This window comes from Cheilinus undulatus, linkage group 11 (assembly GCF_018320785.1).
Source record: "Cheilinus undulatus linkage group 11, ASM1832078v1, whole genome shotgun sequence".
Classification (NCBI taxonomy): Eukaryota; Metazoa; Chordata; class Actinopteri; order Labriformes; family Labridae; genus Cheilinus; species Cheilinus undulatus.
Window position 1 is genome coordinate 35,658,409 of NC_054875.1, and position 21,500 is coordinate 35,679,908.

The 21,500-nt window shown below is 38.6% G+C and overlaps 2 protein-coding genes and 1 long non-coding RNA gene across 8 annotated transcripts in view; 1 reads left to right on the top strand and 2 right to left on the bottom strand.

Annotated features, from left to right (window-relative positions):
• The first annotated feature begins 6,736 nt into the window (after positions 1-6,736).
• On the top strand, positions 6,737-13,664 carry LOC121517868 (SAM pointed domain-containing Ets transcription factor-like). 2 transcript variants are annotated; one of them, XM_041799949.1, is made up of 5 exons: positions 6,737-7,513; positions 10,344-10,541; positions 10,701-10,745; positions 10,847-10,981; positions 12,985-13,664. In XM_041799949.1, exons 1-5 carry the CDS (start codon positions 7,093-7,095, stop codon positions 13,161-13,163), a joined length of 978 nt encoding a protein of 325 aa, XP_041655883.1. In that variant the 5' UTR covers positions 6,737-7,092; the 3' UTR covers positions 13,164-13,664. The 2 variants fall into 2 exon arrangements, 1 of the variants encoding a protein (XP_041655883.1); XR_005992590.1 differs by lacking the exons at positions 6,737-7,513; positions 10,344-10,541; positions 10,701-10,745; positions 10,847-10,981 and adding an exon at positions 11,535-11,622 and having other exon boundaries at positions 12,985-13,072.
• LOC121517869 lies at positions 7,365-12,188 on the bottom strand. The gene is made up of 4 exons (XR_005992591.1): positions 12,065-12,188; positions 10,820-10,961; positions 10,302-10,453; positions 7,365-7,494 (listed from the first exon to the last, which is right to left on the bottom strand). It is a non-coding gene; the product is annotated as an uncharacterized LOC121517869 (long non-coding RNA).
• A 1,975-nt stretch (positions 13,665-15,639) lies between the features above and the next one.
• The window catches only part of LOC121517311 (protein kinase C and casein kinase substrate in neurons protein 1-like), a 116,162-nt gene continuing 110,301 nt past the window's right edge, over positions 15,640-21,500 (bottom strand). For all 5 annotated transcript variants that reach the window (XM_041799001.1, XM_041799004.1, XM_041799000.1 and 2 more), the window contains 2 exons: positions 20,835-21,031; positions 15,640-18,129 (listed from right to left, as the gene is read on the bottom strand). In XM_041799001.1, coding sequence (XP_041654935.1) covers positions 18,020-18,129; positions 20,835-21,031 — 307 coding nt within the window. In that variant the 3' untranslated portion in view covers positions 15,640-18,019. The remainder of the gene's footprint in view (positions 18,130-20,834; positions 21,032-21,500) is intronic.

Here is a 21,500-nt window from a genome sequence, read left to right on the forward strand (position 1 = left end):
GTAAATCACACCGACAGTAGAGCAGTGGATACATCTTCTGTGGAGTGACGGATCATGCTTTGGCAGCTGGGCGAGTCTGGGTTTGGTGGATGCCAGGAGATGCCAGGCCTTCTTTTCCAACATCAGTGCCTGACCTCATAAATGCTCTTAAGAATGAATGGGCACTAATTCCCACAACAAGAGTGGAGGCTGTTATAGCTGCAAAAGGGGGCAAACTCCATATAAAAGTACATGCATTTGAATACATCATTATCGTCCCTGCTGGTGTAATAGTCAGGTGGCCCAATACTTGTATCCATACAGTGAAAATAAAAAATAAAGCAAAAGGTGATAAAAATAATAAAAACAGAAAATGGTTTAGAAATGTAATGTACATCAGGAAATTAGGAATAGATAAAAACATCAATTGAGGGGAGGTTACAGAGGAATTTGATGTGCAGAGCTTTGTCTATAATCAGAGGCTTTAAGTTCACATACACTATTTGCTTACTCTCCTTTTTTGCATAAAATTAAAGCAATGTTTATACACTGGTAGCTGCAAACAAAATCACCACGAATAAAACAAAAAAAGAGGGGAGCAAAGGTTTTTGACACCCCCAAGAAGAGATAAGAGTGAGAACCATTCTCGTCAATTACGGGTTATTTAAAGAAAACAGTGGCTGCAGTTCAAACTTGAGACTGATCATAATCAGTAGACGGAGAGTAAGAAGTTTTTGCATTTAAAGGAGGTGTCAGATTACTAGTTAGCCTGGAGCCTTACTGGTCTAAAATGCCCCTCCATCTATTAGGGTCTTTTGTGTCTGTCAACGGCTCTGTCCAGCAGCAGTCTGCAGAGCCAAAACCGCCCAAGGGAACAACTCTCACTTGACATTTGCTCATGTTGAATGTTTTATAGCCAGGCACAGGCGCAATATTCAGGTAGCAGAGTGGGTGTGAGATTAGCTCCTAGATGACTCACTGTTGAGGCTTAAAAGCTTCATTTACCAAAGTAGCTGCTGTTTTTCAGGCAGCAGTGCCTCGTCGTGTATCTCTGCTCTTCACCTTGTTAAATTTTTCGACCTTTTTTTTGGCTGCTATTCTACTGAAAAAAGGCCCAAAAAGATGCTTTATTTATGTGGGTGATTCACAGGCAGCAGCTCTTTAGAATATTTCAACACCCGCACAAACATTACTGTTGGGTTTAAGCAAACATTTACACACTCTTGCTTTCTTTTCCCTCTCTTTGACTCCTGTACTCACTCTGTGTACCTGTTCTTCCACTTTTCCGATAAGAGCTTCTCAACCTTTCAGAACAACCAAGCTCTTGTCTCTAATCTTTTTCCTGTGGTTGATTTATGGAGTTTTCATGTATCCTTTGGAGATCCACTGTATCCTTACAAAAAAACTTTTAGTGTCATATGAGTTCAGGAGGAAATCAAGCTAAAACAGCTACATATTTAGATATCAGCATGTAAGGTTGTTTAAGTTTTGATCCTTTGGTTCTAATCTCCAATAGGCTCAGCAACAACATATTAAGAAAGATATCTGGGAGTATCTCCTCTCCACAGAAATTAACTTTCATTTCCCTTAAGCTTGACTTCAACGGATGCCTACTCAAACAGTGAGCTAATCTGCTAAACTGTGATCCAACCTGACAGCAAGTACCTGTCAACACCTGAGCTTTTAGTGACACAAGGACACCTTTCTACTAGGGCTGAGCTGTAAGTTTGTTAGAAAATAATCACAAATATACCTCACTCTCAAGAGAGACAGGTGAATTTTTACATGCTGTTTTATCTTCACAAAGTCTGCTAGTGCAAACTGCCATTCTTAAGATCGCTGTAAAAACTCCATACTCCCAGCATCACCCCGAGGCTGTTAAGACTCACCTGCTTTGTTTACTTTAGGAGCTCTCTATATGAACACTGCCCCAAGTCATTATTAAGTAGGCACTAAGAAAAGCCTCTCTCTTTTGGGACACTCCCTGTCTTTCAGAACTGATAAGTCAAGAGGGTACTTGCAGTCAAGTAAGTCAAACTCTTGCTGCTTTGACCACGAGTCAAACAAGTTACTTCAGAGTGAACACGAGTAATCCAGAGCTGAGTTCTGGGGAGGAGAAGACACAGCAAACAGTCCATCCTCCTCACCTGAGGGCAGCCAAGTTACACAAGATCCTGACATTTGTCAACAGGAGGAACAGTTGATGAGAAGCAGCATCAGCACTCCAAACTGACAAGGTAAGACGACAGATAGGCCTCTCTTATTCTACAGGCAATCGATGCTAACATTTTCTTATAACTACCACAAGAGGATAAAACCTTATACTTAAAACTTTCTTAACCCCTGGTAGAAACAGCATTCAGTTTATTTTTATTTTTATACTTCCCTATGTAGGACAGGACAGTGGACTGGGTAGAGAGAGTGGGGGATGAAATTGGACAAGTTGAAAATACTCCTTTTTTTGTTGAAACTGGTTATTAAGTCATGGAAATAATTTTTTTGAGTAATCATTACTCATACATTTATGTTGATTGACTTTTTTTGAGTTAAGCTGCACTGTGGAAACTTTCCTACACTTAAAAATTCTGTTTAAATCCAACTCAAAACAGCTTGTATAAACAGAGTTTTTTTAAAGTTACATGTTCTTCGTCCACTGTAATTTCCCCTTATGTCTATAGCAAACTTTTAACTTGAACATTTATGCCGCTCAAAGTAAGTCAACTGAAGTGAGTACAGGTAATAATAACTGAAAGGTGTGCACTGCACCTGTAAGTCCTCTTCCATCATGTTCAGAATACCATCCATTGCGTGTTGTTGTTTCTCCCATAGGTGGGACTTAATTAACTGAGCAGGTAACTTCACACATGGTGCAAAAGTGTCTAATGCCCAAAGGTATTCTGGGAAAACTCTGTAGCTGAAGGGATGATTGTCAAATAATTCTAGTAATAAGTCTAGTTTGGGAACAACAGCTCATTTTTTGGCACATGAGCTATCCACTAAATTACCTTCTCCTGCAGTTAAAGCTGCTTTAAAATGAAATATTTGCTACTGAGTCGTGTTCTCTTCAATAGTAACCATTGCGTCTAGATCGTTGTTTATGCTGTTTTTACGCCTGTGTGTTTTTGTGTACTACTGATGCTATATGAAGATGAGCTAAATCTAAAAGGGCTAGACTTGAAGGCATTAAAGCTTTACATTGAAATTTGCTGTTCTTGTTGTTTTTCGACCTTATTTCTAACTGTTATGACTTCTATTGTGATTTGAACTACCTTTGCGCTTTATAGCTTTTACTTAGATAACTGTGGGGTACAGTGTCAATTTTGACACCGATTTTAAATTTTAGTCTTTAGAAATAAATGTTAGTTTTTGTCACATTTTAGTAATTTCTAGCCTTTTTAGTTTTAGCCCATAAAACACACATTCAGCTAAATCTGGATTCCTTACTTTCTACACTTGAAGGGCCGAAGGGCTACTGATAAGTTGTGTTTTTGAAGGATTTACTCACAGTAGAGAAATATCATGAATTGTAAATGTCTGCCAAAAACGAAATTACATTTTCGCCTCGTTTTAGTCTCCTTGACATAAACTTAAGCTACTTTTGGTCAGAATTTTTATCATCAAAGATCTGTTTTTAGCTAGTCTTACTCTCGTCTCTCATGAAAAAAGGGTGTGGAGTAACATTTTCAGTCATAGTTTATGTTTCTAAAATTAAAACTGGTGGAGTATAATCCATGTTATTTAGCTCCCAGTATTTCTTCTTAATTTCTCTGACTAAACAAGTTTACTATTCTGCCCCCAAAGTTCTTACTTCCAAAGTAACCAATTCCAGTTGTTGTAAAGACTGAAAATAATAGTGTAATTGTTTAGTATGATTGTTTAGTTTTTCATACATTGGATGTCTTTGAATATCTGGATAGAGGACACTTGTCATTTTGTAATAGTAAGGAAAAACATCTAATATCTATGTTCAATAGAATGATAAAATGTTATTGTACTGAACCACATATAGGAAGAATGTTAAAAATCTGAGAGCAGTGTGTTTAAGTCATTCAATCAAACACCTTGTTTTGTCCAAAATACAGAGGAATGTTGGGGCACCAGTCGGCGTAGACATCAGACTGTAAGCCCTGTGTTTAAAACTGCAGTACTCAATGCAGGCTGCTCAGGATCGACTTCTACCTTCAGCTGTTCTGCCATGTCATTGCCCCTCTATCCACTGTCCTGAATCTAAACTATGGATACAAAAGCCCAAAAATAATCCCAGATAAATACAACAAAAAAACAAGAAAACGGAACGGAAGAGCAGAGATGAACAGGAACATACCAGTTTGTTTGTAATCTGACAATAACAGAGAACCAAAAATATGTCGACCAGTAAAACCTTTTTCATTAGCATGCTGCTTTCATTTTCAGACAACATAAATTCTATAACATACAAACGGAAGAGGAAATTTGTGCCTGAGAGAAAGGATAATCAAGAAGAGCACATTTTCTACAGCTGCTAAACACTGAAGCTGCAAACACCTAGAGAAGAGGAAATGGTAGAGACCTGGACCATGTGTCCATGTGTCTTCAGAATTTTTTCTGTAATGACATTCATAATGATCCTACAGACGCCCTAAGAGGACATGCAAAACATATGGATGGAATAGGATTAGATCTTTTTAACTTGTTAACATCTGTCAAAATTTTGAGGGTTGGTTATCTCAGGAGAACTAGTATTGTTATCTTAGAAAAACAAGTTGAGACCCTGAAATCTACCCGTTGTCCTAAGAAAATGGAGTAAATGGAGGGCCTCTGTAGGACAGTCATTCTCAGCTGGTTGGCTGTGATTCATAAGGCTCTGAGCTGTTTTCAGTGGGTCTCTAATGAGTGTCTAAAACAAACCGTGGCAAAACTATATGATGTATGTAAGCCCTAACTAGTCATACACCCATACAGTTTATGTTATACTGTTTTACTTTGATAAAGAGCACATTTTGAGTGACATTTCTACCTATTTATTACATTTTATGGGATAAAAAGGCTGTTTTTTCTCATGATGGCCTGTTACGTTCTCAATATTGCAAGAAAATATAACATTTTGCATGTTATCACATGACAAAAAAAGAACAATAACAGTATAGAAAAATAACAGTAGAATAAAAGGTATTATACACACTCGTTCCCAGGGTTTCTGTAATGACACACCTTTTTAACAAGCATATGTCTTGCTCCATTTATGAAGTGAACTATAGGGATGCTCAACATTGGGTATGAGCCGATTTTATATATGCCATTACAGATTCATTTCAGACAATACGCTATCAATACCATTATTTGAACATGTATTTCAGACCTACAATGCAAGTCCTTAAAATACACTTCAGCTTAAACTCAAGTCACATCAAAAAATGAAATCATGGCTAATTTTTTTCACCATGAAAAAGGAAGTTTTTTCCAGCCTGTCTTTAAACACCTAAAGAGCAATGGATCTCATTTCAAACAATCTGAATGAGAAAAGGAGAGGATTGATATCAATGTAGCAAACTTCTGCAAAATCCAAGGGGTTCTTCTTGAATAAAGCCCCCAAAAGGGTTCATCTGATCCAAATATAAGAAATTTTACAGTTTACAGAGAGCTAACAAAAACACAATCAAACTGGCCAGTTGAACAATGTCTCTGTATATTATTTATAAATTCCTTATAGTTTTAATTCATTTTAATTCCTTCTGCTAAGATTCATGGCTTTACAATTATTTTAGGACTGACAAAACTACTTCCTGTTTCATGGCGAACATGAATGAATTCGATGTGACTTGATCTGAAGCTGACTTGAACCCAATGGCAGCTCTAAAAAGGCACAAAAAAAAATTTAGTTTTCATGTTCATGTTACATTTGTGATATATTTCACATTTTTTTTAAAGGTGGAGGGTTTTACCTTTGCAAAAGTGTTACTAATCCCTGCAAATGTTGTAATTATTATGTGGTGGGAATTTTGTTTCTGCTATTACATTTGTGGGAACTTTATTCCGTTTGTGGGGTTATTAGGTTAAAGACTGCTGATTTGAATTACATTAGTGGATTATTATGTAATTACTTTTTCAGGTATAAAATAGTGGTAGGTCCTTAATGTGGCGTGACCAATGGAGAACCATTCGGATGATGGAATTTTGTTGGGCCTTTTTGCTCCTATCTTTTCCCCTTTTTTATCAAGACATGAATAAAGGCCAGAAATTAATCAGTTCCATTACAGGATTCTAGATTTTTCCCTTATCAAAAAACATGTACCACGTTCCACTGTTTTGGATACGTTTTATACTTAGAAGGACTGTGAACAGAACGGTCTAGCCATGTCTGCTCAGAACTGCTGCCCTGCTGCTATTATGAAACAGATGCAGTTTTTATGCTGTTCTTCTACACTGATATACAAATGAAATACTAACATACAGCACCACTCCCAGAGCTGTTTTATGACTCAAAGAATGATAAATACACTCTAGCTACCTCTCCTTGTCACACCTTTTATTTGATTTTGTATCAAGTTTTCCTCCTATGATTTGTGCTCCATCTTTATATAGACAAATATGAAACCTAAAAAGGCCATGTGCACTGTGATAAAAAACTTTAGCCCACTCTCTTGCATTCAAAATGTAAGTAAAGTCATTTTAATTTGGAGTCTAAAAAGATGCTTGATTTAATTGATTCATTTGATTTTACTCAACTATGTTTAAGAAAAGATGCATCACTCTGATATTGACAAAAGTTATTTAAAAGAATGGGAGTTAAGGTGATAATTTGACCCAGGCTCAACCTGAAATCTAAAATACAGTTTTAATTTTAGTGACATTAAAACTCATTGAAAGACAAACAATAGGTTCAATGAAAATTACAGCAACAAAGGCCCCAGTTGACAGATTCCTTATTTCAAAGTAAGTCCCAGAAAAGTAAATACCATAGAACAAATGTCAAGTTTACTTTAGGATAGCTACTGTTTAAATATTGGGCATTTGGATATGGTTTCAGTCTGACAATACTCTGTCTCATAAGACAATATCTGTGCTCAAAATGTCACACAGGGTGTGATGACTTATGAAATGCTTTTTTCCCGACAGTGAAAAAAAACCCTGAGCATGGGGAGTCCAGGCTCAGAGCATGCAGGCTTCACCTCACACTCACCTCTCTACATCAGCCACCCACACACCGACACCAGGACGTGCTGGCAGGAGGAGGCAGAGGACATTAAACCCCCCCGCAGCTTATTGGGGCTTCCTGAGCTGAGCTGGTCGGGGGTCTACCTCCCCTGTTATGACAGATTAACGATGGAGGAGAACCCCTGGGTGCTGAGGATGACAGATGCTCCTGCTCCTGCTGCTGTTCCTCCATCCAGGACTCCAGAGATGAGCTTAGCCAAGCCAAGCCCGGTCCAGGACCCCCCCTCTGAGATAGAGGGCCAAACGGAGGAGCGCTGCCTGGAGCAGGTCCAGACCATGGTGGTTGGAGAGGTGCTGAAGGACGTCGACACGGCCTGCAAACTGCTCAACATCGCACCAGGTAGAAGAGAAAATAACAGCTTAATATCAGGTCATTATCCAAGAAAGACATTAAACAAAAACCATCCGCCAAGAAAAGTTCTGGCAGAAGCTGCAGTCTTAAAAAAAAAAAAACACCTTTGAAAGCTATCATTTATTTGTTTGCTTTCACGTCAGCATCCACACAGTGACACAACTGATAACTGGAGAAGATCAGGGGCCCTGCCTTCCCTGTGCAAACACTGCTGTTGAAAGATCATCGCCACTTTTTCAACTTCTTCCAGAGCCATAAAATCACACATACACTGTGGGCCAGAATATTTGCTTTTCTTTCTGTGCACTTCTCACCTAACTCAGAAAGATGCGACACATTTTTGGTGGCTTATACAACTAGCAATAAATGTGGCACTTTTGTCCCTTTATCCTACAAGTAATGGTGCAAAAAACACAATCTTTCTAGACCATGCATTTGACAAGCCTGGGGTCCTAATCCCACCGCTCCAGTCTGTAAATGAGGCTTAATGGGGAAATGAAAAAACGTGGACCTCAAAAAAAAAAAAAAAAAAAAAAAAAAAAAAAACCTGTAATAAGAGTGTTTTGTTGACTCAATAGAGTATGTAAGAGGTGCTTTTTGCACGGGATTCCATAAGTCCATGAGTTAACAAGAAAAAACTCCAATGAGCACTCTTCAAATGTCTACATGACCATGAAAATGAAGGCATTTTTACTGTTTGAAAAGAGTGCTGTGGAGTTGGAAATTTGAGCTCTGAACATCTAAGATCAAAACTTTTTACACATCTAGAGGTAGACATCCATAAACTATTAGAAGTGTTTTCAGAGCAACAACTCAGTTATTATCCATGTTACTGAAACAATGCCCTTAATAGTTTCACAGTAGTTTTAATCCTAAAATTAGAATGCTTCGACAGGTGAATTATTGCATTAAAAGAGTGGCATGGAGGCGATCAGCCTGTGGCACTGCTGAGGTGTTATGAAGCTCAGTTTGCTCTGATAACAGCTTTCTGCTTGTCTACGTTTTTGGGTCTCTCAACTTCCACTTGACATGCCCCAAAGATTCTCTGTGGGGTTCGTATGTTGTAACTTTTGCTGGCCAATCAAGCACAGAAATATGGTTAATTAACCAGCTTTTAGTACTTTTGGCAGTGTGGGCAGGGGCCAAGTCCTGTTGGAAAGCCCATAAAGCTTGTGAGCAGAAGGAACCATTAGGTGCTCTGACATCTCCTGGTAAACAGCTGTGTTGACTTGGACTTCAGAAAAGAAAGTGGACCAACATGAAACCCCAAACCATCACCGACTGTGGAACTAAAAACACTGAACTTAAAGCATCTTGGAACCTGTTCCTCTAAGATCTTGCTCTACACCAGGGGTGTCCAAACTGGGCCATATGCAGAAATATATGAAGATGGTGGGGCCACTGTAATATACTTGAGGATATTAAAGTTAGTAAAACCAGTCTAATGTAAGTTAAAAGATATGCTTAGTGATTGGGCATACTAAATTGGCCATTTAATGACTGACAAGGCAAATAGCCTAACATTTTAAGGAGTTTGGGGTGGCCAATCAGATTTCAGGGGGGCTTTGGTTAGCTATTGATACCACTGTAAATGTCCCTGAATGTCATTGGTGCTGCTATTTGCTGTTGTGATCTATCAGGGTGTAAATCATGATATTATTTTGGTTGCCAATATATTTACCATTTACAATGTTGTCTCAATTTAGTCATGAAAACATGAATAAATTCATCTTGTCAAAATGTTTGTTTACAGGATCAGCATGGTAGAACTGCTTTGTGCTGAACTAAGAATAATAATAATAACATGTAGTAAAAGCTTCATGCTCTAATGTGGGAAATATTTCATTTAATTTCTAGAATTCTTTGAGGGCCAGTCAAAAATGGCTTGCAGGCCGCATTTGGCCCCCGGGCCATAGTTTGGACACCCCTGCTCTATACTTTGGGACCTTGATTTCCAAATGAAATTCAAAATTTGCTTCATCTGAAAAGAGGACTTAAAATCACTGTGAAATAGTCCAGCTCTTCCTTAGCTCAGGTAAGATGCTGCTGACGTTGTCTCTGGTTCAGGAGTGGCTTGACACGAGGAAGGTGACAGTTGTAGTCAAATTCCTGGACCTATCTGTGTGCGGTGGCTGTTGATCCACTGACTCCAGCCTCAGTCCACTCTCTGTCAAGCTCCCCTAAGTTCTTGAATCTGCTTTGTTTGACAATCCTCTGAAGACTGAGCTCATCCTTGCTGCTTGAGCACCTTTTCTTATTACATGTTTCCTTTCCAGTCAACTTTCCATAAATATGCTTTGATTCAGCCTCTGAGAACATCCTGCCCTTTCAGCAGTGACCTGTGGCCTTGTGGAGGGTGTCAATGATTGTTATCTGGACATTTGTCAAGTCAGTAGCCCTCCCAATGATTGCAGTTGTGAATACTGAACCAGATTGAGAAAATGGAGGCTCAGGAAGCCTTCGAAAATTGGACTTTTTCAAAATATTCTGATATTTTGAGATCGTTTTTGATTTTCATGGACTGGAGCCAGTAATAATCAAGATTAAAACAAAAAAAAAAGTATTGAAATATTTCATTTTGTATAAGATGACTCTGGAATACACAGAAATGCAACTTTCTGAGTTAAAAGTAAACTTCAGCATGATATCCTATTTGTGGATGCACCTGCAAATTCTTTTTCTTTTTAGTAATATGGTTTTAGTTACAACATCTGAGTTTTTAGGGTCGAAAGAATCAAACTTAATCACCACTGGATCTGAACTGAAGCAAACTCACGTGTTAATGAGATGTGTTGCCTCCTTGTCTTTTCCTCTTCAGACCCTTTAGACTGGAGCAGTGTGCACGTTCAAAAGTGGCTGCTCTGGACCGAGCACCTGTACAGGCTGCCGCAGGTCAGCACCGTGTTTCAGGACCTGACTGGGAGGGACCTGTGCTCCATGACAGAAGCAGACTTTAGATTACGCTCCTCACAGTTTGGGGACATGCTTTATGCTCACCTGGACATCTGGAGATCAAGTAAGAACAACATAAACACCGGGGAATGAACATAGAAGACACAAACTGCAATTAGAGAGGCTGATTGGGAAGCAAATGTACTATGACTAAGTGCAATTTTAAGACTTGGCTTTGAGTATTCTGTGCGGGGTAAAGTGCTATTTCTGTCTGTTCATTTAGCAGCAGCAATGAAGGAGCGCTGCCCACCAGAGGACAACAAATCCAGTAAGTTGTTGGTTATACCTACATTTCTATCTGCAACGGTTTCAGTGATTTAAATAAAGGGAAATATTTTTGACCTCTAGTCCTGTCTCCTATTCCGGCAGCTGATGATGATTCCTGGCCAGAAGTCATCAGTAACTATCCCAACCAGCCCATCCACCTGTGGCAGTTCCTCCGAGAGCTGCTGCTGAAGCCTCACAACTACAGCCGCTGCATCCGCTGGCTCAACAAAGAGAAAGGTAGGATAACAAAAAGTTTTTGAAAAGAAACAGATAGTTTGGTTCAACAGTGGAACAGGTACACATAACTGTTGCAGTAATGCTTTTTTACTGTCAGTAACTCCTCTTATAGAAGCCACTGGCCTGTCCAAAATATAGATAATCACACCTTGAGAAAGTCCATCTTGTTTCCAAGCCTTGTGCTGAGCTATGTTAAAGATCTACTGACTGTAGCTTCATAGATTGTGTACACAGGTATCAGCCTTCTTATATAACTTGTGGCAAGAAAGGCAAATTGGCCTATGGAAAATGTCAAAACTATTTAAACACAATTACACAGTAATTAAAATGTGTAACTAAATAACAGCTGCACTCCGTTTACCTATGAAACAAATACACCCCTGCCTCTCCCTGAATATTTGGAAACATATCAAAGACAAGTTCGACGTCTGACCTTTAACTTTGGTAACGTTTTGTGCTGGCAAATAAGACTGACAGTAATGTTTGAGAAGTGGTGACTTTTCCTGTAGCGCCACCATGAGGTCACCAATTTATTTTGGTTAGATATCTCAAGAACAAACTGGATGAACTGGAATGAAACTTGGAAGACTTTTCTGCCTCTCTTTAGATGAAATCTGACGATTTCTGTGATCTCTGAGATTGTAAGAAGCTTCATCATGATGGCGTTTATTAATAATGATAAAAAAAATGCAATTAATCAATTTCAACAACTCTAAACGTGGTAAAGCAACAGAAAAGCAACAGTATTTGACCAATATTTTAGTTTAGGAAAAAACACGTCAAACGACGTACATTCCCATTACCTCAGCTGCACTTTTATTAGTAGGCTAATTAACAACAGTTAGCATGCTAACACAAAGCCCTGCTAAAAACATAAACGTTAGCCTCAACTGCACTTAGCAAGTGCTAAGACAAAGCTAAACGCAATTGACTCAAATTTACTTTGTGCGGGGTGCTTATTTCTAAATTTAAGCATGCTAAAACGTGAGATTAAGATGATTAACGTGACTTTATCAGTTAAAATGAGCATGTTAGCATCTACAACATATTTTTACAGTTTGCTCATAGTTCAGGTGTGCCTACCGGTACAGCTGCTTGTCGCTTCAGGTTGAAGTTGGTTTGATATTTGTTTCCGCCATCTTCTGTCGTTTTTTAACTTTAAATAGCTCAGCGCAAAGCCTTGCTTATCCTAATTTAATGATATAGTACAGCCTTGGTTCTCAACTGGTGGGCCAGGACCCAAAAGTGGGCTGCGAAGCTGTTCATACTGGGTCACAGGCATGCTTGGGGAAAAGTTGTATTTAAAGGCTATTCTGTGCTTTTATTTTGAAGGGCATATGTTTCCTACAATGCTGTCTGTGCATGCAGTTGTAGTATATATTTTACGATTATGGTGCCAGTTTTACATAACAAAAGGATGTTTAAATCATGAAATACTTTTGTTTTACATTGAGGACAAAAACTGTTTTTGTGCAGGCACATTTGTGATGTTAACAGGCCTGCCAATGCTGTTTTGTTCTGTCTTAAGTCCCAGCTGTACCATTTTCATCAAATAAATGAAGTTCAAGTATTAAGAAGAATGTAGGTGTATTTTGAATTCAGATACAGGGGATAATACAACATTTGTGGATGCAAACCACCCCTAAAAACAGATGATGACAAAAAAACGAAAAGAAAAGGAGCAGAATGTTTGGTCACCTTGCCAGTTAAACAGATAGGGAGAGTCCCAAAAATACTATTCTTCCCTTTTAATTTCTCAATAACTGTGTAGTTTCTCATCATTAAATGTCAAAACACAGCCATTAAAGAAAGACTGCTCAACAGACATTCCCTAGCTGCAAGTCTTTAAAACGTAAACTCCATAAAACAAGAATATAGTGATCAATAAGCCACTGACTATTCTCACGTACTTGCAAAGTCTGTAGGCTAATTTCAATAGTCTGCTAATTTCTGAAGATATTTGCATCAAACTAAGTAAGTTTTCTTCCTTTTCTTACTTAAAGGGATCTTCAAAATAGAGGACTCGGCTCATGTGGCCAGGCTATGGGGCATCAGGAAGAACCGCCCAGCTATGAACTACGACAAACTGAGCCGCTCCATACGTCAGTACTACAAGAAGGGTATCATCAGAAAGCCTGATGTATCCCGCAGACTGGTCTACCAATTTGTCAACCCAGTATGATGAAGAGGATGATCCATTGAAAATGAGCTGAAGAGGAACTGAAGATATGCTGGACATACAGTTAAAGTGACTCTGAGGCTCACTGGCCTTTTGTATTTAATGTTTGATTTCAAATGTAAAGACTGCCTATTTAACTATGCGCTCCTGCCTATCACTGAATCACTCTACTTTAAAATTCTTAACACTACATCTTATTTTATTGTCTATTTCTGTTGTGTGTAGCACTCCCTTACACTCTCTTGTTTTAAATTATGTTTTAGTTTGAGTGTTTGGTTTTTCTAAGGAAATTATTTCTGCTTTATGGTAGAAACAGTGAAATTAGCGATGTGTTTAATAGCTTTCCTATCCATAGTATGGTCACAAGATTAACAACCGTGTAAGTGGAGCGAGCAGGCTTAGCTAAATGACTGGAATCAAGTAGCCTTGCTTTTACTTGTGGTAAAAAAAAACAATAAAATGTCATGTTTTTTTAATCAATTAAAAATAAAATGGGTAAGGTTCAGGACAAGTAGCTGTGTCTAGGTATCTTTTGGGAGCCTTTAATGCCTTTATTTGAGGGATAGAATAGTGAATAGTGTCAGAATCTGGGGAGAGCGAGAAGCCATGATATGAACCTGGGTCACTTATCAAATTTAAGAAAGCATTGACTTTCCCACTGTTTATGCCACACCAGTAGATAAATAATGGATGTTGCTGTGCCTTCTGTCTATTGATAAGAGCAATCCATATTATCAATCAAAATGCATAGCGATACATGGGAAACACAGGTCTTGAGGAATAAAATAAATATTAAAATATGACTGTTTCACTTTCAGTTTAAAGGTATTAATAGAGGTCAGTGGTTAATTCTGACTATTCTGAGTGAGGGTTAGCTTCATAACATTATAGAAAAAATATATAAATGGTGTATTTGAGTGAATGCTTATACCCTCTTCATCAAACTGGACCACATATTTTAGCCAGAGATGTTATAGAATGATATCACATAACTTTCTCAGCTTTTTTAAGTTGGTTGGATCTTTCAGTGCATATAAAAAGTATTTACCCCCTTGGAAATTTTACCCTTTTATTGATTTTATAAACCAATCAAGGTCAATATAATTAGGTTTTTGACCCAAAAAAATCATGAAAACCTCTTTAATGTCAAAGTGAAAGATCTCTACAAAGTAATGACACTTAAAAAAAGAAAAGTGACGCGAAATAAGTGACTGCATATATATCCACCCCCCTCAAGTAAGTATTGTAGATGCACCTTTGGCTGCAATCACAGCACTGAGTCTGTGTGGATAGGTCTCAGTCAGGCTTGCACACCTGGACCCTGCAATTTTACTCCATTCTCGTTGCAAACTGCTCAAGCTCTGTCAGGTGGAATAGGGATAAGGTGTGGACAGCCCTTTCCAAGTCTACAAATCCTCTGTTGGATAAAGGTCTGGGCTTTGACTCGGCCACCCCAGAACATTCACCTTGTTGTCTTCAAACCATTTCTGTGTAGCTTTGCTGTATGCTTTGGGTCATTGTTTTCCTGGAAAATAAATCTTCTCCCAAGTCCTAGTTTTATTTTGTCTTCTACCTTTACAAGCCTTCCAGCATTTCCATAAAGCTTTGACTGGTCAAGAACCCGGGCAACAGTTGTTGTATGCATAGTCTCTCCCATCTCAGCTGCTGAAGCTTGTAACTCCTTTAGTAGTCATATGTATCTTGGTGGCCTCTCTCGCCAGTCTCCTTCTTGCACGGTCACTCAGTTTGTGAGGACGGCCTGATCTAGGCAGATTTACACATGTGCCTAACTTCGGGGGATGTTCAGTGCCTTGAGAAAAATTTTGTGTATATCCCTTGACTTATACTTTTCAATAACCTTTTCTCTGAGTTGCTTGGAGTGTTTTTTTGTCTTCATGGTGTAAAGGTGGCCCGGAATACTGATTAACCAGTGACTGGACCTTCCAGACACAGGTGTCTTTATACTACGGTTACTGTACTCATTTCACTAATTGTGAGACTAGTACTAACTGGCTGGACCTCTGTTGAATTAGGTCAGTTACACTAAAGGGGTTGAATATTTAGATACTTTTTAAAGGCACCCTAAATATTATGTTTCATTTTTACTCAATTTGTTTGACTAAATGCTGCTGTAATTTATGCACTGTGCCTTTAAATCTTCTGTTTTAAACAACACCTCTTGTTGTTTCCATCATCAGAAGTTGCATAGCAATACCCAAGCCAGTGAATATTTTATTAAACCATCCTTGTTAAAAGTCCTTTTAACATTTCTGTCTATGGGTTTGTGTTCATGATCTACAATAAAGCAGGGCATTACCAATCTTCCTCTCATTTTAAAGTCTAATAAAAAAATTTAGAATCACAGGTGAAGGAAAACGAATAAAAACACGGACACTATCTTCTGTTTTTTTCAACAAACTTGTTTCCCTTTCAAACCAATATCGCAATATTGACACCATCACAACAAATCTGAGTCGGGTTTTTCATCACTATCGTCATTATTATCTGTGATCATAATCATCTTTATGCATATTTAAATGAACTTCTTGTTACATCAAGATGAACAGGCACTACACCAGTTAGGAGATAAAAGTACATCACTAACTATGAACATACATCTTCTAGACCGCTAATATAGGGGTTCCCACAACATGAGCTGCTGCCCCCTGTGTGCATAAGGAAGAGATCATCAACATAAAAAAGCATTTACATGTACACCTTTTACTGCCTCAACATGGTTAGGTCTCATTTCAACTCAACACAGTTGTACAGTTACAATAGAATATAATCTTTAAATTACATCATCATATACAAATCTGACAGCGTGGGATAACGTCACGCTTTTATGATACACTGACAATTCCATTGCAATGAAATTCATACGATATGGTACCTATTACTTAATATGTTCTCCATTGCTGTTATTTTAATGAAACACATTTACATGTATAACACTACATTTTGTCTTAATAGTCAATCACTTGCATTTTTTTTTACATTTTTTCTGAAACATTTACACAACTCATACACACTGGATGATGAAGATGTTTAACCCCCAAAATATTCACCTGGTTATGTGGATTATGTGTTCGACCTTGCGCGTGTTGAATGCATGTGTGTTAGTATGCGTGTGGGTGCGTGTGCTAGTGTGGGACAGTTCGATTATAGGAGTCCTTTTTGCTATGCTGGACAGCTTTTCTCTAAGACACAACTTGTGAGCTGGTGATGTGTTTCTCCTCATGTGTGAGACCCAAACGTGTCAAATCCTGTTCCAGACACAGAGCTAAACACATCTGACTGCTGTTGGTCCGGTTAAAGTTAAAAACTCCAGGATGACTAAAAAGCATCTAATTGATCTAATCAGAGATTTAGATGCAACTCTTAGCATGGTGACTCACCTGATAGTTGATCTGCTCCTGCTGTGAGTTGTACATCTCCGGAGCAAGTTAAAAATGCAATGCACTGCCTTCCAAATTCAGTGCACTACTAGCGATGAATGTATTTTTGTGTCATCATGCAGTGTCTGCAGACAAATGAAGTCTGGGTGGACTAGGAGGCAGCTACAAGTTGATCTTCACTGAAGCTGTTTTCGATGTGATATGTGAGGTTATTGCATGGAGAGAGAACAGAAAGTTGATGGGTCATTCTTTGGCTCAGCAAGTAAAAGGGCCATGTGACTAGTGCTTTATGTGAGGCAGGATTTTAAGCAACGATCCTTCTGTTAAGCCCAAACACTAGTACATTCATGTCCTGTTGAAGAGGCTTAAGTCTTCAGACAAATGTCTGTAGCACAGTATCGCCTCCGTCGGCCCTTCGCTCTGGAAGAAAAGTGCCTGGCACAGGAAATGTTCAAACTCTCCTCTCATACTGCAGTGGCAACCTCAAAAAGATCAGACTTAGCTTCGAGGGAAGTACACTGAGTGGATTAAAATGAGAGCTGAATTACTGAACCAAGAATGAAAGCTTCTGCACAAACTTTATCCTTTCCATGAGCTTCATGGAGATGATGCAGTCAAGGGTATGAAGTAGTGATGCTAAAACAAAAAAAAAAATGATGTTAAAAACAAAACAAAACAGAAAATCACTTCATGATCAAGCTTCTTCTCAGAAGCCAGAGGTGCTATAAAGTGAGCTCGATTTGTAGTTGAAGTTTTGCATCAAGTTATTGCCTGCAGGAGGCTGCAGGACTCAGGGAATGCACGTTGTTGCATAGCGCATGCTGCTATGCACTTTTCAGAAACAGTTAAAAACACATAGCACTGCACACACTGGATAAGAGGTTGGACCAAATCACAAAGAAAAACAATAAAACAAACAAAAAAAATAGAGGATACTGTTTGTGGTACTTTAACACTACACAGCATTCCCAATGTAAGAATGACGACTGACCACACACAGCATTAAAAATGCTACACAAAAATGGCATCACACCGTATATACACATTGCAGGTTAAAGAAGCTTGTCTTTGTCGAACGGGTTCAACTGATTATATTATCTCCCCATTTTCACAAGAGAACTGACAGCAAGTTTAAATAAGCTGCATTATATGTTTAAACACAGCCACATAGAGAAGCAATGTGTTCCTGCACTGTCGGGATGTTACAGTAGAGTGTGTATATACTGGAATAACTGCTGCTCCTGTTTTTAAATGTGTAAGTCCACCCACCCCAAATGCTGGATAAAATATATTATACTGATATATTGTCTTTTCGGTTACTAAGTTTTTATTTAGGCGAGACTGCTTGGCGCATCTGTTGGGCAAGGGATGTGTTGCTCTTAAGTCTCTGGCTATGTGCGGTGGGATTGGACAGGACAGTTCAAGCTGCCTCCAATGGCGTGTCCTTGTCCAGTAATGTGACTAGATCGGCTCAACATAATTGGCCGGGTACAGTCCCTCTCGGCCGCTGTCCAAGCGACCTCTACACCAGCCTTGCTCGTCTTCGTCCTCGATCTTGGTCAGCTCATCACCTGTGAAGGAGACACCAGAGATTAGTCAACAGTGAAAAAAACTTAATCTATAAAGAAGATAAGTCCTACAAAATGCTCCATAATTCAGCTGATTAGTGCTCACTGGATTTTTGTACCACTGCAATACTTATTTGGGTGGACAAGAGTTTAGAAATACAAAGGCAGAGCCTCCAAAATTCCAAGATACATCCCCAAAAATAAAAAAAATATTTACTTTAATGTATCATCAATTCAGAGGAAACTGATGGATTTTTGGCTGACTATTCTTTCTAAATGTGCTTTCTGTCAGGGTGGAAAGTAAATAATTACATTTACTCATGTCACTTTAATTGAGTATTTTTTTGGGTACTTGTACTATTTTGAGAGCATGTTGCAATCAGTCCTTTTACTTCTACTTAGGTAAGTTCAATTAGAGTAACTGTACTTTTACTTGAGTACGATTCTCTTGTACTTTTTTCCCACTTCTATTGACTAGTTCAGCACAAAGCGAGAAAATCATTCCCCATCATGCTCTTGGGCAGAATGTTTAGTTGTGGTTGTTCTTCAATGTTAGACAAACTTGCACCATGATTGAAGTTATCCACTGAGTTAGAGCTCATACCTATGAACAGTGCACCTTGCTATCAGGTCGACTGTCTGCTTTGCCGTTGCTGGAGGAGATAAACTTTGCCACATATTTTCAAGAGAACTCTTTTGTATGAAAAATGTTCAACACTTTGAAAGATGTAGTTTGACTATATGAATTGTGGACCTATAAAGACATGTTTAAAGTGTTACATTTAACTCTATATATGAGTTTGATTTAATATACAAGTGCTACCTTACCTGAACAACCTGGCTGGAGATCAATTCTCTTTTTCTTGCCAAGAAGAATAGATCATTTCATGGATTTCACTGTACAACTTCTCAGTAGCTACTCAGTACTTTAAAAATTTACATTTAATACTTTTTTACTTGACTTTAGTAAATTTTGACAAGTGTAACCATACTTTTACTGGAATACAATAGTCATGTACTTTTTCCATGTCTGATTTTCTGAGGATTCAAATAAATAAACTATGTTGATGATGATTTCTGGCTCTGTTTGCATCGACCTAGGAGAGGTCACCAACGAAACCATGTGCCAAGAAATTGTTTAGCAGTTAGTACCCTTTAAAGTGGATCTTTGTGTTCATTGAACTATCCTTTTTATGATTATACAAACCAGATGATGTCAGTTATTGAGTTTTAGATGTATTTCTAGGCAGATTTTGCTTCTTTCTGTCATGGCTGTCCTTTGCAGCCCTTGAGCTTCCTTCACTAAAATGCTGATTACACTGAAAGAGTACACTGATAATGGAATTATTTTTTGTTTAAATCTTCAAGAAAGTTCCATGTTCAGATGACAATGTTATGATAACAACTACTGTGCACATATAATCTGGCATGCAAGACAAGACTGTTTCATGTATCTACTGCATGGAAATATTCCATCACCATCATCTAGGAAACCTCGCAGGGAGGGGCAGGACCTCTCAATTTCTCCGCCACATTCATCACAGGCCAATCAGAGCAACAACATAAAATGAGGCCGTAGACATGTGCAGCTTTGGTAGTAAACTGAGCTTGACAGCCAGACGCTACTTTAGTCTGCATTGGTGCTTGTTGGTGGATAAAACTCATGCCAAGGCTTGTCAGGAGAAGTGCAGCAATAAAGCTTTCAATGTGGCTATTGTTTTGCTAAAGAAATGTGGCCCAGTTCTGATAAAACTGCTGCTGTAATTTGGCTAATCACTTAAGTGATAGCAGCCATTGTGTAAAACGTCTCACAGTCCAACTCAGCTCCACTGGCAACAATCACAAACCCATGCTGAAGCAGGTCAGGAGAAGAGTGAAATCTTATTAAACATCTGAGTGAACTGCTCCGTCATACCATACTGACAAGTACAACAACAACTAAGGAACCCATTTTCAATACTTTCTGTTTCCATTGTTACATAAATGGACAGCACATTTAACCACACAAACATGTTTGACAAGCTCCTGCCATTGACTCCTTACTACTCCACTAATGTGGCAGAAAAGCTCTGAATAATGAATCTGAGCGCTAACAAAAAGCAAGAGAATGACTGAGGGTGAAACAGCCTGCAAATATTAGCTCGGAAAATATTTCCTGAGATGTTATTGGACCTCAAGGACTCTCACAACGAATAAAGGGAAGTGGCACCTAATGGAAATAGAAATCATTTTTCTTTACAAAGAGAACAATTCTAGAAAAGGAGAAAAAAATCCAAGAGAATTTGCATGAAGGTGCAAAAATGTCACTTTTTCTCACTGACTGGTGTTCCTAAGATTATTATCATAGCTCGTCTCAAACAGTGTTAAAAATAAACCTGGATGTTCAGCTGAGTAAAGAGGACTGAGATGCACACCTGTGACTTATTTTTGTGTTTAAAGTGATAGTCATTTATCTGTGTTGGGCTCCAGAGCCTCTTTTCACATCATTTTCCAAAGAGCTAGAGTTAATTGGTGCCAAGTACCCCTAATTTGTTTTCCACGTGGCTGTTATGGGTTAACTGCTGCTGTTGACCATTGCAGAGGGGAACTCTGTATTAAAATCGGGGTGAATTTGAGATTTTTGACCACCTGTGTGATAAATTAGAAAAAAATGCTGTCCTCCAGCACACAAATCATTTGTCCTGTTACATCCTGCTTCTATTACTTACCTGCTTTGAAGGTGAGTTCATCCTGTTCCTGGCCTTCATAATCATAAAGAGCACGCACACGGACCCCTTTCCCGGTGCTTGAGTCATCTTCAAATGAATTTCCATTCCCTCCGTTTTCGTTTCCAGAGTACGCAGCAGGCTGCTCGTCATCTGACCACTCAGCTGAGTAGGCTTGGTTTTTATCATAGCTGCTCACGCTGGAGGAGAGAGAAAAATGAAGCTTGAGATTTGATGCTCAGTGATTCAAATAGCCAAACTCTGAGTATTATCAGATGTAAAAATGTTAAAATGATATCGACGGAGGATCCATCCCCATAGCAAGTTTGTTTAGCTTATTCACCTGCACCATAGATCTAGAACTATTAAAACACATTAGTAAGCCTCACATGAATATCTGGCAGCTCAAGAAAGTCTCCAAAACGCTAATTCACAGTGATCCTCTGCTTTTGGAAAGCATGAGGCCTTTATTAACATAATTTCTACAGGTATACTGTTTATAATGTTGATTTCTCCTTTTTGCTATTGGTTCATATATTCCAATTTTGTCATGAAGTGTTTTCTTTTATGCTGTAAGATCAGGAATCTTTCTGGTTATAGTTGTGGGAAGGCTTTAACCTCCTGACACCTGAGCCTTTGTTTGGAGAGCATTTTTTAGTTTCTCCCACT